General features: G+C 40.3%; 1 protein-coding gene across 4 annotated transcripts in view; it reads left to right on the top strand.

The window, feature by feature from the left end:
* The window catches only part of rock1 (Rho-associated, coiled-coil containing protein kinase 1), a 130,152-nt gene that overhangs the window by 94,846 nt on the left and 22,013 nt on the right, over positions 1-13,293 (top strand). For all 4 annotated transcript variants that reach the window (XM_069921690.1, XM_069921688.1, XM_069921689.1 and 1 more), the window contains 5 exons: positions 4,126-4,291; positions 4,665-4,758; positions 5,895-5,980; positions 6,098-6,286; positions 7,667-7,832. In XM_069921690.1, the coding sequence (XP_069777791.1) occupies positions 4,126-4,291; positions 4,665-4,758; positions 5,895-5,980; positions 6,098-6,286; positions 7,667-7,832 (701 nt within the window). The remainder of the gene's footprint in view (positions 1-4,125; positions 4,292-4,664; positions 4,759-5,894; positions 5,981-6,097; positions 6,287-7,666; positions 7,833-13,293) is intronic.

The following is a 13,293-nucleotide window of genomic DNA, read 5'->3' as shown; positions in this document are numbered from 1 at the left end:
CATTGGTCAAGTAGGTACTGGATCTGAAAGGGACTTGGAGTTTGGGTACAGATGGTAGGGTCTGTCTGATATACTGTACTCACTGTTTAAAAAAAAAATCGATTTTGATTAAAATGACTTTTTTTTAATGGCTTGAAACTGGTAATTTTGTGTGTACATTTTCAAAATTTTTCAAATGGTGGGTGCTGCACCCCCTTGACCCCTGCTGTTTGCCTTGCGCAAGTGCTCAGCTCTTCTCTTTATCTCACTCACATGCCTGATAACCTAAGGAAGAAGCATTCGTTGGAGTATGGCAACCTTGCCTGAGATATATCGGCACTCAGATTAATTTTACTCTGCCCCCCCCCACCCCGAAATAGAGATACTGTAACAATCTGTCCCCAATTGTAAAAGGAGTGTGACTAGTGAAAAAGGATACAGCGCAGACCATGTGTTTTATTTTCTTTTCAGTTGTTCTGGGTTTTATTTTTGAGTCTATTTTTTCACGTTTTAATCTTTCTTTTCTAGTCATTATTATTCCTAGTTTTTTCTTTCTTCTGTTTAGGTTTTTGAAGGGGTTGATGGCCCCATTGATGTCTGTATTAACTAAATTACATGACTGCATGTTAAATTGTGAGGGGGAGGGGATAAAAACAGATTCTGTATATACACAGGAATGTTGGAAAGATTGAATGGTTTATTGAGTTTTGTGAGTCTATGAAAATCATAAATAAAATATTCGGGAAAAAAAGTTTACTGGACAAGTATAAAAGTCATCCTCTGCAGGTTTTCTTCATTTTTCTTGTATCTTTTATTGAAATCAGTTGAAATCTTTCTTTGATTCATGAATGATCTAATTTTAGGAATAGTTTCTCTCCATTTAACTTTTTGAAATATGGTGTGATCTTGGATGCCTCAACCAAATTCTAGCTTCTGCAGAAAAATATATGTTCTGAAATTTGTTTTTCTTCTGGATTCATTCTAATAAGTATTTCCTTTACGCTATCCAGGACCTTCACATCCTTTTAAAGCATGGTTTTGAGAATTGCATGTTATATTGCAGTTGTAGTCCAACTATTTACTCTACATTGGTTCCACTATTCCTCTATTTGGTACTCAATGGATCACTTTACAAAACTAAGGACACCATTGCGCTCAACTTTCTCAAGATGCCAGTCTCTATTCAGATTACTTTATATTGGTAAACCCTTTGGAGCTCTGCTATTTAGTCTCTATTGTCTCTCCTCATTGGGTCTCTATTGTCTCTCTTTATTCTTTGTATATATGTGTATTCACAATGCTTTTTGTTAACTTTCATCTTACTACTACTCTCCCGGTTTATCTCATTCCAGGCTTGTAACAGGCCGAGTGACCACACAGTTAGACGGGTTGAATTACCACCCTAATTTATTGGTACAAGATGGCGCAGGGCCCCCTTCCCTTCTCAGGAGAAACCTGTGTTTGGCGACACATGTTGCCTGGGAGATGTTGCCACTTCCTGGTTGCACGTTGCTAGGCAAGCAGTGACTCTGCAATGTGCTGACATCACTCCCTTAGACCAGTGCATCCCAGACAGGAAGTGGTTCGTCCCCTAAAAGCAGCGCGAGAGATTCAAATAAAGTTAGTTACTAGTTCACCCGTGTGTGGACGTACTTCTTTACAGTAGCACTGCCGTTAACACCCGCCACAGTGGTGACCCCAAAGTCTTTGGAGCCCATCTCAAGCACAACAAAATACAGGATGCTGCAGTCACAACAGCTGTGACCAATGCTGTGAATGTGCATTTGCCGCCCTTCTGGGTCAACCAACCTGTACCAGGAGTTTCCCCTCCATCAGTTCCACCAGCAGTTGCTGCAGCTAAACCACAATGCAATGAGACAAACAGAGCAATTACTGTTTCTACCACCGCAGATAGGGCCACAACGCCTGGCGGTGCATCTCCTCCATTCTCGTACCCCAATGCCCGACGACGGGAAATGAACAGGCCAGCCGCTGATAGTGGTCTCGGCGGGTGGCACACATAAAGGCCTACTTTTGGTCCCAAGGGACCAGTGGACAAGGAGGGATTTCCTAGTCCACACAGGTGCAGAGCTAAGCCTCATCCCGCTGATGTACTTCGAGCTCAAGCACAATCCCAAGGGCCTCCCCCTACAGGCAGCCAACAGCTCCAACATTCCAAGTTTCGGCACCCATCTATCAGCTAATTCAAATGTTTAACAGGTGTCATCATTTTTTTCTTTATCGTTTTCTCAGTTGTTTCTCAGGAAGCTCTTTCTTTGTTTTAGCCTCGTGTAAATACAAGGATCTTTTCAGAGATGCCCATTGTTTTCTTACTTAAGATATTTGTTTTATTTATTATTTAAGATATTTCGATCCTAGCTAGATCCCTTCATTCCATTTAAGTTATTCACCCTCAAAGAACTACTTTAGATTTCTTCACGACTATTATACATTTGTAGCTGTTCAGTGGTCTCTGTTTGATATTTGTTCCACTTGCCTAATTCATTTCTCAGAACCACAGCCAAGAAAGCCTCTTTTCTCTTGTGCTAGAAATAGTGAAGGTAATTTTCTTGATTATAATTTGCCCTTTTTATTCCTAATAATCTTCAAGTTAACATGGTAGTAATAGGAATTGCAACAACATTTCAATGGTTCATACATTGTTCTTTCATTTCTGTGTAGGTTTGCTCCTCTATAATTCTATACTTTGTGACCTTTGGAATCTTTAGCCGCTTTCAGGTGTTCTGATAGAGGATTAGGCGCCTGCAAGCGTGGCTAGAGGAGTTCAGCTAGCACGTTTAGTGGGCCCCGGAATGGACGGCTTTCTGGCACCTAAACATGCCAGCTGACTGCTAGCCGCCTAGCAGCGAAAGCCTGCTTCTCCGGACAGATGCCTAGTCCCGCCCACGCTGACCTCACGTCATAGCGGCGTGTCAAGGCAAGCCTGACAAACAGCTCAGGCATGACTTGACTACCACTGCTGGTTCCCCCCACCCCCCACCCATCCTCACCCGCCTGACTCCCGCTGCCGGTTTGGGGGTGGGGGAAGACCAGCAGCGGGAGTCGGGTGTGCGAGGATGGAGGGGAGACCGGCAGCGGGAGAGGGTGCAAAATAAAATTTGAAGAAGTCTACTTTAGTCTGGCTTCCTTGTCTCAGGAGTCGATGGCTGACGACATCACCGCAATGTCATCAGCCCGCCCACTGGCAGCCCGCCGCTTTCAGCTATCACAATCGATACTCCAAGCAGGATAGTTATACCTCTCGGAGAAGGGTTAGGTAAGTAACCCTCCTAAGGATATTGTGCCACATGCCAAATTTCTTTTAAGACATTGTCTTTATTATTGTTACTGTGTTAAATTTCACACTGGCATTTAACAGTCTTTTTGTATCGCTACATTCCAAGTCACTGTCTGTATTCCTAATGCTCTCTTTTGGTTTATTCCAATTTATGTAATACTACTCAGTTTTACATTCCCGTGCCTTGTTTGCCTATTCTTTTGTTCTGCCTTGTGCTGCTTCCTATTCCTATACCACACTAGTTAAACTCATGGCACTGGTAGCAGTTCTGTTGAGGTGCAATCCATCCATCTGGGACAGCTCCTGCCTCCCCATGACCAGTCCTGTTGCCCCAAAAACCTGAAATCCTCCTTCATGTTCTGTGTTTTTAGTTGTGCATTAATATATCTATCTCTATTTTCTGTAGCATACGGCTTTGAGTACAGTTCAGATATTGTTACCTTTTTAGATTTCTCAGTAGTTGCTAATTCAGAATGTAGCATGTCCATCCTTTTCCATCTGCCATTTGGATCTGATGTGGCTTCTCCCTTGCACCCACCATTAAGAACAGCCACCCAAATGCTTTAAAATATCTCTTATCCTCTTATTGAAGCAACAGGAAGAAAAATGTTCCAAGCCATGCTTATAATGATAGTTCTGGAAAAGTCCATCAGGCCTTCTGATTAGGGATTTAGAGATTTATTCAGGAACGAGAAGTTGACCAATTGCCCATGTTTAATTATCTTGCCTCACCTCTCAAAACATGACTTCCCTGCACTGATCAGTCAGAATTGAGCCAATCCAGTTTTCAGGATCAAATACTGAATTCTTTATGCCTTTTCTTATACCTATATTTTTCTGTCTTCTAGGGAATTATTATCTTCACAAATGGATCTAACTATAACTAAAGCAGATTCTGAGCAACTAGCTCGAGCTATTGCAGAGGATCAATGTTATGAACTTAATCAGGAACTGAAGAAAGCAATGGCAAGACACAAGCAAGAACAAATTGAGAAAGACAGCACCATTAGTTTGGTAAGCTTGCAATTTTGATGCAGTAACTCAAGTTATGTATCAATTATATACATACATAAAGCATGGTAAGAGGCTATTTTGGCCCATGTGCCTGTACTGCCCAATTTACACCCAATTAACCAACAACCCTTGGTACAATTTGAACAGTGAGAGGAAACTGCAGTCCCCTGGGAAAACCCGTGCAGATACAGAGAAAACGTATAAACTCCTTCCAGGCAGCGCGGGATTTGATCACCGGTGCTGTTAAGGCGATGGGCTAACCATTAAGCTCAACCATACACAACCTTGAAGAATGTTTGTTTGATTTTTTTTGTTTGTTTTAAGTGATCTATTTTTTCCTGCTATAAAAATGAATATATTCATTAATATTTAGCTGGAGGAGGCAAATAGAACTCTAACCAAAGATGTAGAAAATATATCGAAAGAAAAAACAGAGCTTGACGAAAAATTGAAGTCATTGGAAAAAGGTATGGAAAGAATTTGACCATGTTTGTATTGACTTTTTAAATTTCTGCTGATAGTTGGCTGTTACAATTTCTGTTTCCGATTTATCAATAAAACTGTAGCACAGAAAGTAGCAGTTTGAATTGTGTTGCCAATTCCTGAAGTTGTAATGTGGAGAACTTGGCTTCTCTTCCCGATGACCTTCTCATAGCCACCCTTTTGAAAGTATATATGTTAAAACTGATAATCTACACTCTGACTGTTCACAAATTGTAGTGGTTCATCATCTGGCTCATCAGATAATCTTTGCTGCACTCAGTTTCCACTCTCTGGGTCCTAGGTTCGTGGTCTCCCTTTTCAATCACTGGTGCCTCTGCTTTCATTTACTCGTTGAAATGGAAAGTTCATCATGCCATGTAATATCTTGAAAAAAAACATTGCAGAAGTGTTGATGTGTTAACAGTAATAACATCCAGTGACAAAAGGCAAAGGAGGAAAAACCCAACACCCAACCCCAACCAACCAATTTTCCCCTGCAGCCGCTGGAACCGTGTCTGCCTGTCCCGCGTCGGACTTGTCAGCCACAAACGAGCCTGCAGCTGACGTGGACTTTTTACCCCCTCCATAAATCTTCGTCCGCGAAGCCAAGCCAAAGAATAACATCCAATGATATGTAAAATCTGGCAAAAGTCATGAGCATTCCAGATGATCACGATTCAAGTAAATGCAATTCAGCAAGTATTTTTGAAGATCCTACAGTTTGGAAGAGATATGTTCTCAACTCTGACATGGACTAGAGTGACCATTATTTCAATTTAATAGCTAATTTGTGGTTGCAGCATTCATCCAGGCCAGGAGTATTCTTGTTATCTTCTAATATGTCTAGAAGAGGAGGAATTTATCCAGTTAAAGAAATAGTAAAACAAATCTGAAATGTTCTCAACTGTTTAAACCATTGATAAATCTGATAACCTGACAAAACTGATATATTGTTGAAAGTTATTGGCATAAATAGCAGTTTGTCAAAACATTTTAGAGCTAGGAAAAGATCAAATTGATTTATGTTTGGTGTTATAATCATATCATTTTTTTCATAAAAAATTGTAATGTACAAATCAAGCTTGAGTACTCAAGCTCTTTTGAATAAATATTCTTTCAGATTTCCAGAAGAAGATGGAAGAAGAATTAATCATGAAAAACAATTATGAAAAAATAATATGCCAAGAACGTACACTGAAAACACAAGTAGGTTTTTAAAATGCTTTTCGAACCCTTAATAGTCATGTTCAAGAATCCTTTTATTATAGTTTGCATTGCTTATGTCTTGAGTGCCTTTACGTTTAAATTGCTTGCATCCATTAGGCAGTGAACAAACTTGCTGAAATTATGAACCGGAAAGATATAAAAGTGGATCGGAAGAAAGCAAATACAGCAGATGTTCGGAAAAAAGAAAAGGAAAACAAAAAATTGCAACTGGAATTGAACCAGGAGAGAGAGAAATACAGTCAAATGGTTGGAAAGTATCAAAAGGATTTAAGCGAAATGCAAGCAGTAAGAAAATTTTACATGTAAATGCTAACAGTTATTTTATGGAGGTACTTGAGGTATATAGATGTAAAAAAAAATAAATCACGACATGAACTTAACCCGATCATGACCAATTTGAATCTAATTCAACAATGGAAATTCAAGCCTTAACATAGCCCAATAATTTTTCGATAGCCAACTCAACCTGCCCATTGTTGCACATATAGCAATGTCAGTCATGTTATAGAATCTTTTATGGGTGGTGCCCCAGAAAATGTTGGATAATTGGACACATGCAGCACATCTTAAACCATCTCCAATTTGAATCTTTTATCATCTGCACATCTGTCCCAACCATGTCTAATTGAGCTCAAGTGAGTTAGCTAGGTTCCAGTAGGCAGATAGTCCACTAATCAGTCTTGGCTAACATGAATTGCTGGAGGAACTGAGGAGGTCAGACAGCATCCATGGTCAGTTAATGTTTTGGGCCTGGACCTTTTAACAAAAGTAGGAGAAAAGGGGTGATATTAAATGTATGATGGGGAAGGGGGTGCAGAAGTAACAGAGCAGAAGGTGTCAGAGATGGAGAGACTGGTTGAGAGAGAATGTACTAAGGGTAGGAATGGGGAGAAAGATTTTAAAAGGGGAAACTAAATAAACGAGAAGAAATTGAAACAGTGGGGATTGGGATTAAGGCTGTACAGGAGCGATATGATATTCTAGATTCCAGCATCAGCGTCTTTTGTGTTTCTCTTCTTTCTCAACTAATACATGTCCAAATATTTTTATTCTACATTTTTGCAACCACATTTTAGTCTTCCATTTGCCCACCCTGAATCACAACTTCATTTCAACTGTGTAGTGTGTGTTATGATAGGTCATGACAGGTTTACACGAGCAGTTTCACTAAGAAAATGGACAACAGCATTTTATAGTGAACACTAAATGTACAAAATGCATGACTTAAAAATAGGACCTCAGGTTTGCGCATCCAGGTTGAGCACTTCTGAATATACAATTAAGAAGGCTGGACATGTTGAGAGGATTCATGTTAATAGCGATATCTTCCGATGCTGCGAACTGCAGCAAATTTACCAACAAAACCGAAAACTCTGTTAACATAAATGATCTCAGCAGCAATGAAGAGCGAGACTTGAAATGTTGTTCCGTGAAATTACACATTCAAATGTAATTAATTTTAAGGAATAAGAATCTTCCACTCTTTTCACTCAACCCCACACCCTTTAGTTCCATCTGGTCTCTCATGACCATTGTCCTTTTGTCAGAATTCAGCATTGACAGCTTTTGGCTTAACTTTAGAAGAATGACGAATGTAATTTTTTGGTAACTTCCAGTCACATTTTTTTTCTTCCTAATTTTGACTAATTTCCTTGAATGTTACAGCAATTAGTAGAGGAAAATAACATTCGCACAGAGCTCCAAATGCAACTTGATAGTAAGGACAGCGATGTTGAACAGCTGCGTTCTAAACTTCAAGATCTACAGCTTCGTATGGAGAATACGAGTGTAGCTAGTGTACAGTCTGAAGATTCTGATGGAACTGCAGCTGGTAAGGTTAACTGAAACTTGACTGTCTTGATTTGGGAAAAAATCTTTTGTCTAGTTATCTTTTTTTTAAAAAGTAAATCACTTTGAAAGGATGAAAAAAACTGAGTGTTAGTTTACTAATAGATATAGTATCGGCAAGGGGTAGAACAGATTTATTTGAAAGAAATCTGCATCAAAATAAAAACACTTTTTCCTCATAGTTTATACTTAACTTGGCATTTGCAAAACACGTGCGTGAGTAGTAGATTTGAGTTTTGTTCTGACTGATCCTTGTTTATGATGGATACATGTATTATATATGTAATATGTATGGAGTTTACTCAGTATGTGCCATGATGTCAAAGAGAACAAATTTGCCATTGAGTGAAATTTTGCCACCCATTATGCCCTCAATTTGTACTAGTCTCAAACTGAAGCACTTCTTAGTGTTGAGAGAAACACGAAAGTCTGCAGATGCAGTGATTGTAGTAAAAACATAATGCTGGAGAAACTCAGCAAGTCACACAGCGTACTTTATATAGCAAAGATAAAGATACATAACTGAGTTGAAGTGTCTTTCCCTACCTGGAGTTTTTCTGGGGAATGTGGGTTGTGGATATCTAGGTAGGATATAGAGTGCCCTCCATAATGTTTGGGAGAACATAAGAAGTTGGAGCGGAAGTAGGACATCCAGCCCATTGAGCATGCTCTGCCATTCAATAAGATCTTGGCTGATCTGATCATTGACTCAACTCCACCTACCTGTCTTTCCCCATATGCCTTAATTCCTTTTTTATGTAAAAATCTATCTAACTGAACCTTAAATATGTTTAATGAAGTAGCCTCAACTGCTTCCCTGGGTAGGGAATTCACAGATTCACTTCTCTCTACTCCCTTGAATCATGACGCAGTGTTCCCCAAGTTTTGTTCTCACCTACCAGTGAAAATAATTTTCCTGTCTCTATCTTATCTATTCCTTTAATAATTTTATATGTTTCTATAAGATCTCCTTTCATTCTTCTGAATTCAAGTGAGTATAATCCCAGACGATTTAGTTTCTCCTCGTGGGTCAACCCCCTAATCTCCAGGATCAACCTGGTGAACCTCCTCTGGACTACCTCCAAGGCCAGTATACCCTTCCTCAAATATGGAGACCAGAACTGTGCAGAGTACTCCAGGTCCGGCCTCACCAGTTCCTTGTACACTTGCAGTATGACCTCCCTGCTCTTGAATTCAATTCCTCTAGCAATGAAGACCAACATTCTATTTGCCTTCTTAATAACCTATTGTACCAGCAACCCACCATATTGCGATTCATGCACAAGCACTCCCAAGTCCTTTTGCACTACAAATTAATGACACTGAAAGTGGACAAATCCCCTGGTACTGATGGGATGCATCCCAGGGTACTGAGGGAAATGGTGGGAGTTATAGTTGATGTGTTGGTCATTTACCAAAATTCTCTGGATTCTGGACAGGTTCTGGCAGATTGGGAGAAAGATAATTTTTCCCCTTTATTTGTCCCTGTGCTCCACAGTTTTAAATTTGTAATCAACAATTTGCATGTCATTAAAGTGCACATTCCAGATTTTATTAAAGGGTACATTTTAATTTGACCATGTATAAATTACAATACTTTTTATACATCATCCTCTCATTTCAAGGCACCATAACATTTGTGACATAACAATGGTATGTATATTAAAGTAGTCATGTTTAGTACTTTGTTCCATATCCCCTTTGCATGCAATGAAGTCTGTGATTCAAAGAAATCACCAGGTGATGAGTATCTTCTCTGGTGATGGTGATGCTCTGCCAGGCCTCTACTGCAGCCATCTTCAACTCCTGCTTGTTTCCAGGTCTTATCGCATAAAGTTTTCTCTTCAGCATGTGGAAGGCATTCTCAATTGGATTTAGATCAGGTGACTGACTTGGCCATTCAATAATTTTCCAATTGTTAGCTTTGAAAAACTCCTTTATTGCTTTAGCAGTATCTTTGGGATCATTGTCTTGGTGTAGGATGAAGTGCCGTCCAATGAGTTTGGAGGCATTTGCTCGAACTTGAGCAGATAGCAGTGAAGATAAATGCCACATTACCTGTGGCGGGTACAGATGCCTTGGCCATATCACCCCCACCACCATGTTTCACAGATGAGGTGCTACGCTTTGGATCTTGGGCAGATCCTTTAAAACTCCATACTTGGTCTCATTTGTCCACAAGACCATTTTCCAGAATTCTGCAGGCTCTTTTAAATACTTCTTGGCAAACAGTAATCTGGCCACCCTATTTCTGTGGTTAACTAGTGGTTTGCAACTTGCAGGGTAGCCTCTGTATTTCTGTTAATGAAGTCTTCTACAGACAGTAGCCATTGTCAGATCCACATCTGCCTCTTGAAAAGTGTTTCTGATCTGTTGGACAGGCATTTGGGGATTTTTCTTCATTATGATGAAAATTCTAACGTCATCAGCAGTGGAGATCTTCCAGGCCCTTTGCAATAACTGAGCTCACCAGTGCGCTCTTCTTAACAATGTTCCAAATAGTTGATTTTGGTTATTCTAAGGTTTGAGCAATGACTATCTTTCTTATACCCGCACCAATGAAGCGATGAAATACCCTTTTTACACTGAAAAGCCACATTATTACCATATTCATGACCTATCTCTGGAAGCCAGCTTGCTTGTTCACATAGAACAGAAGAAAACATGGGTCAATGAGTCCTTTGACACAGCAAGCTATCTTCACAAAGCAAAAGAGGCAGGACGTGTAGCACAGCAGTGTCAGTGCCTGGTGTGATGTTGTGTTGAGAAAAGAATCCGATTTGGTGAGTCTGGACAAAAGGATTTGCAATCACACATAGCTTTTATTAATTGTGTACAGTTTAACATTTTCCCATGCTCATTTATAAGTTGTGTGTTTGTTTTATCCCTGTAGTGTTTTCCCAAGCTCTTTTATAAATTGTGTGCATGTGTGTTTTATTCCCGTTAACATTCTCCCACACTTTCATACAAACTGTTGTGTGTTAATAAAAGCTACATATCATTGCGAACCCTTGAGTCCAGGCCCACCGAATCTGATTCACACAGGCGGTGCCGACATTCGCATGCGCCTGGTAGAGTTACTTGCTCTACTTGCTGTGCATCTATGACTATGAACCTTTTCTGGATGGCGCCATCTTCCTTTCCCATTTCGACCCAGCAACATAGGTAGTCCCTTTTAGACTGGCCCCCGCATCAATATGATCCACTTCTGACACTACCTATGTTGGTGGATTAAAGCCAGGTAAGTTCAGATTCCCCCATTCCACCTTCGATGCAGTCACACAGCTAGGTGAAGCATTCGAAAGGTGGATAATACCTGGCTTTAATTGTCTGCATCAAAAAGGTTACATATAGCTGAGTCTGCAAAGCCAAATGTCCCAAACATTGAGATGCCCTGAAATGAGGGGAGTCATGTAACATCTGCATGGTAAACCAAATATATTTAAAAAACCTTTAATAAAATCTGGAATGTGCACTTTAATCACATGTGAATTGTTTGATTACAAATTTAAAATGTGGAGCACAGAGGCAAATAAATTAAAACAAAATGTTTCTTTGTCCCATACATTATAGACGCACTGCATCTTTAGCTTTTTAACGCTCATGGTCTTGGTCAATCCCATTTCCAATCTGAATCCAATGTCCGATAAACTTTCTCAATGATTTCCAGAGTCTAGGCTTATTCTGCTACACCTACTGTTTAATAGATTACAGTTTGAGTACCCCTTATCCAAAATCCAAAACTTTTTTCGTCCATGGTAATAAGGTAATACGTAATTCAGAAGAAATTCAGAAGTAATTCAGAGTTCAGAAATCCCAATCGGAGAATGGGATATAGCAGACGTAAATTGTCCATTATTGAGTGTAGATTTTTCAATGTATGTCTACTTCAGTTAATTTGTGCATATGTAAATACCCCATATATAATCGTGTAATTGTCAAAACTATGTAATAGTTGACCCCCCGCCCCAACCCCGGCCGAAAATTAGGTGGTTTTTTTTAATGACCCGTGTAAAAGCCGACCCCCCTGCCCCCCATTTTTGGCCGTGGCTGTCCGCCCAGCTGAGCTTCCAATTCTCCAACAGTATATCCTCGCCCCTGCTTCCTGCCCATCTGAACTCCCGACTGGGAACCCTCACCCTGGCGCCTATCCATCCGAACTCCCGACCGCAGATCCTCGCCCCGGCACCCGCCCATCTGAACTCCCGACTATGGGTCCTTGCCTCCCATCAGAACTCCCGACCATAGATCTTCGCCCTGGCGCCTGCCCATCCAAACTCCTGACCGCGGATCCTCATCCCGGCGTCCACCCATCAGAACTCCCGACTGCGGATCCTTGCCCCCACTTCTCTCCTAACCGAGCTCACGACTGTGGACCATTGCCCCTCCTTTTCGCCCATCCAAACTCCCGTGGATCCCCGCCCCGATGCCCTCCCATCTAAATTCCTGACGGCAGATTCTCGTCTTGAAGCCCATCCTTTTAAGCTCCCAACTGTGGATCGTCGCCTCGATGTCCGCCCAACCTAACTCCCAGCTGCGGATCCTTGCCCTGCTGGCCTCCCAACCCTGAATCCCTGTAGCCCGGACCATGAAGTTACCTGAGCTTCTGACGCCTTGAATGACGCAGGTTCTCAAAAGTTTGACCCCTAGATAATTCGGGGACCCCCCCCCGCTTTTTTTTTGGGTCCAAAAATTTCAACATTGTAATGTGAATGCATGTATCTTTAAGTCTGAGTGAATGAGTGAATTTTTAAAAATGTTCGTAAATTCAAATCCCATCCATTTCGGATAAGGGGTACTCGACCTGTATATATAACCTAGCCTGAATCCCTCTTATATGAAACTTATGCTCCAAGGAATTTTGAGGCCAGATTCTTTTATACTGTTCATTGTTCGTTAAGCAGTTGGGCTAATCAAGTTCAGAGAAAGTGATTGGCCTAGCGATTTGACATGCAGTTCTTTTTGTCCCTGGCGATTATTTAATTTGAGCTAAGCAGAAAATGATACAAATATCCAAAACACAAAATTTAAAGGGAATTTTTTTTACATAATCTGATCTCATTAAAGGAAAAACTGTAGCTTTGATTTAACGTTTGCGCTCATAACTGATGTCACTGTGGCACATAATGGATTATCTTTCTGAATTTAAAATGCTGGTTTGGCCTAAAAGGAATGTGCTTTAGCCATATTTTACTTACAGAATTTCCAGAGATAATTTTATGCATTATCTGAAAATCTTTGAAAGGGTAGTAGTATTTGTGATTTCAAATACACATCTTACCACACTGGTGCTACCAATTTTCTTATTTATCATATTTAGCATTCATCAAAGGACATTTATTTTAAGAGATATCAGGATTGAAATGTGGCATACTTTTAACAAACTTTATGATGTTTAAATTTATTTTATGGAAATGTCTTTTATTTTTTGCACCTAGTTAGGT

Source organism: Narcine bancroftii, chromosome 2 (assembly GCF_036971445.1).
Source record: "Narcine bancroftii isolate sNarBan1 chromosome 2, sNarBan1.hap1, whole genome shotgun sequence".
NCBI classification, from domain to species: domain Eukaryota; kingdom Metazoa; phylum Chordata; class Chondrichthyes; order Torpediniformes; family Narcinidae; genus Narcine; species Narcine bancroftii.
Note: the sequence above shows the minus strand (reverse complement) of the source record. Positions and strands in the feature narration are given on the sequence as shown.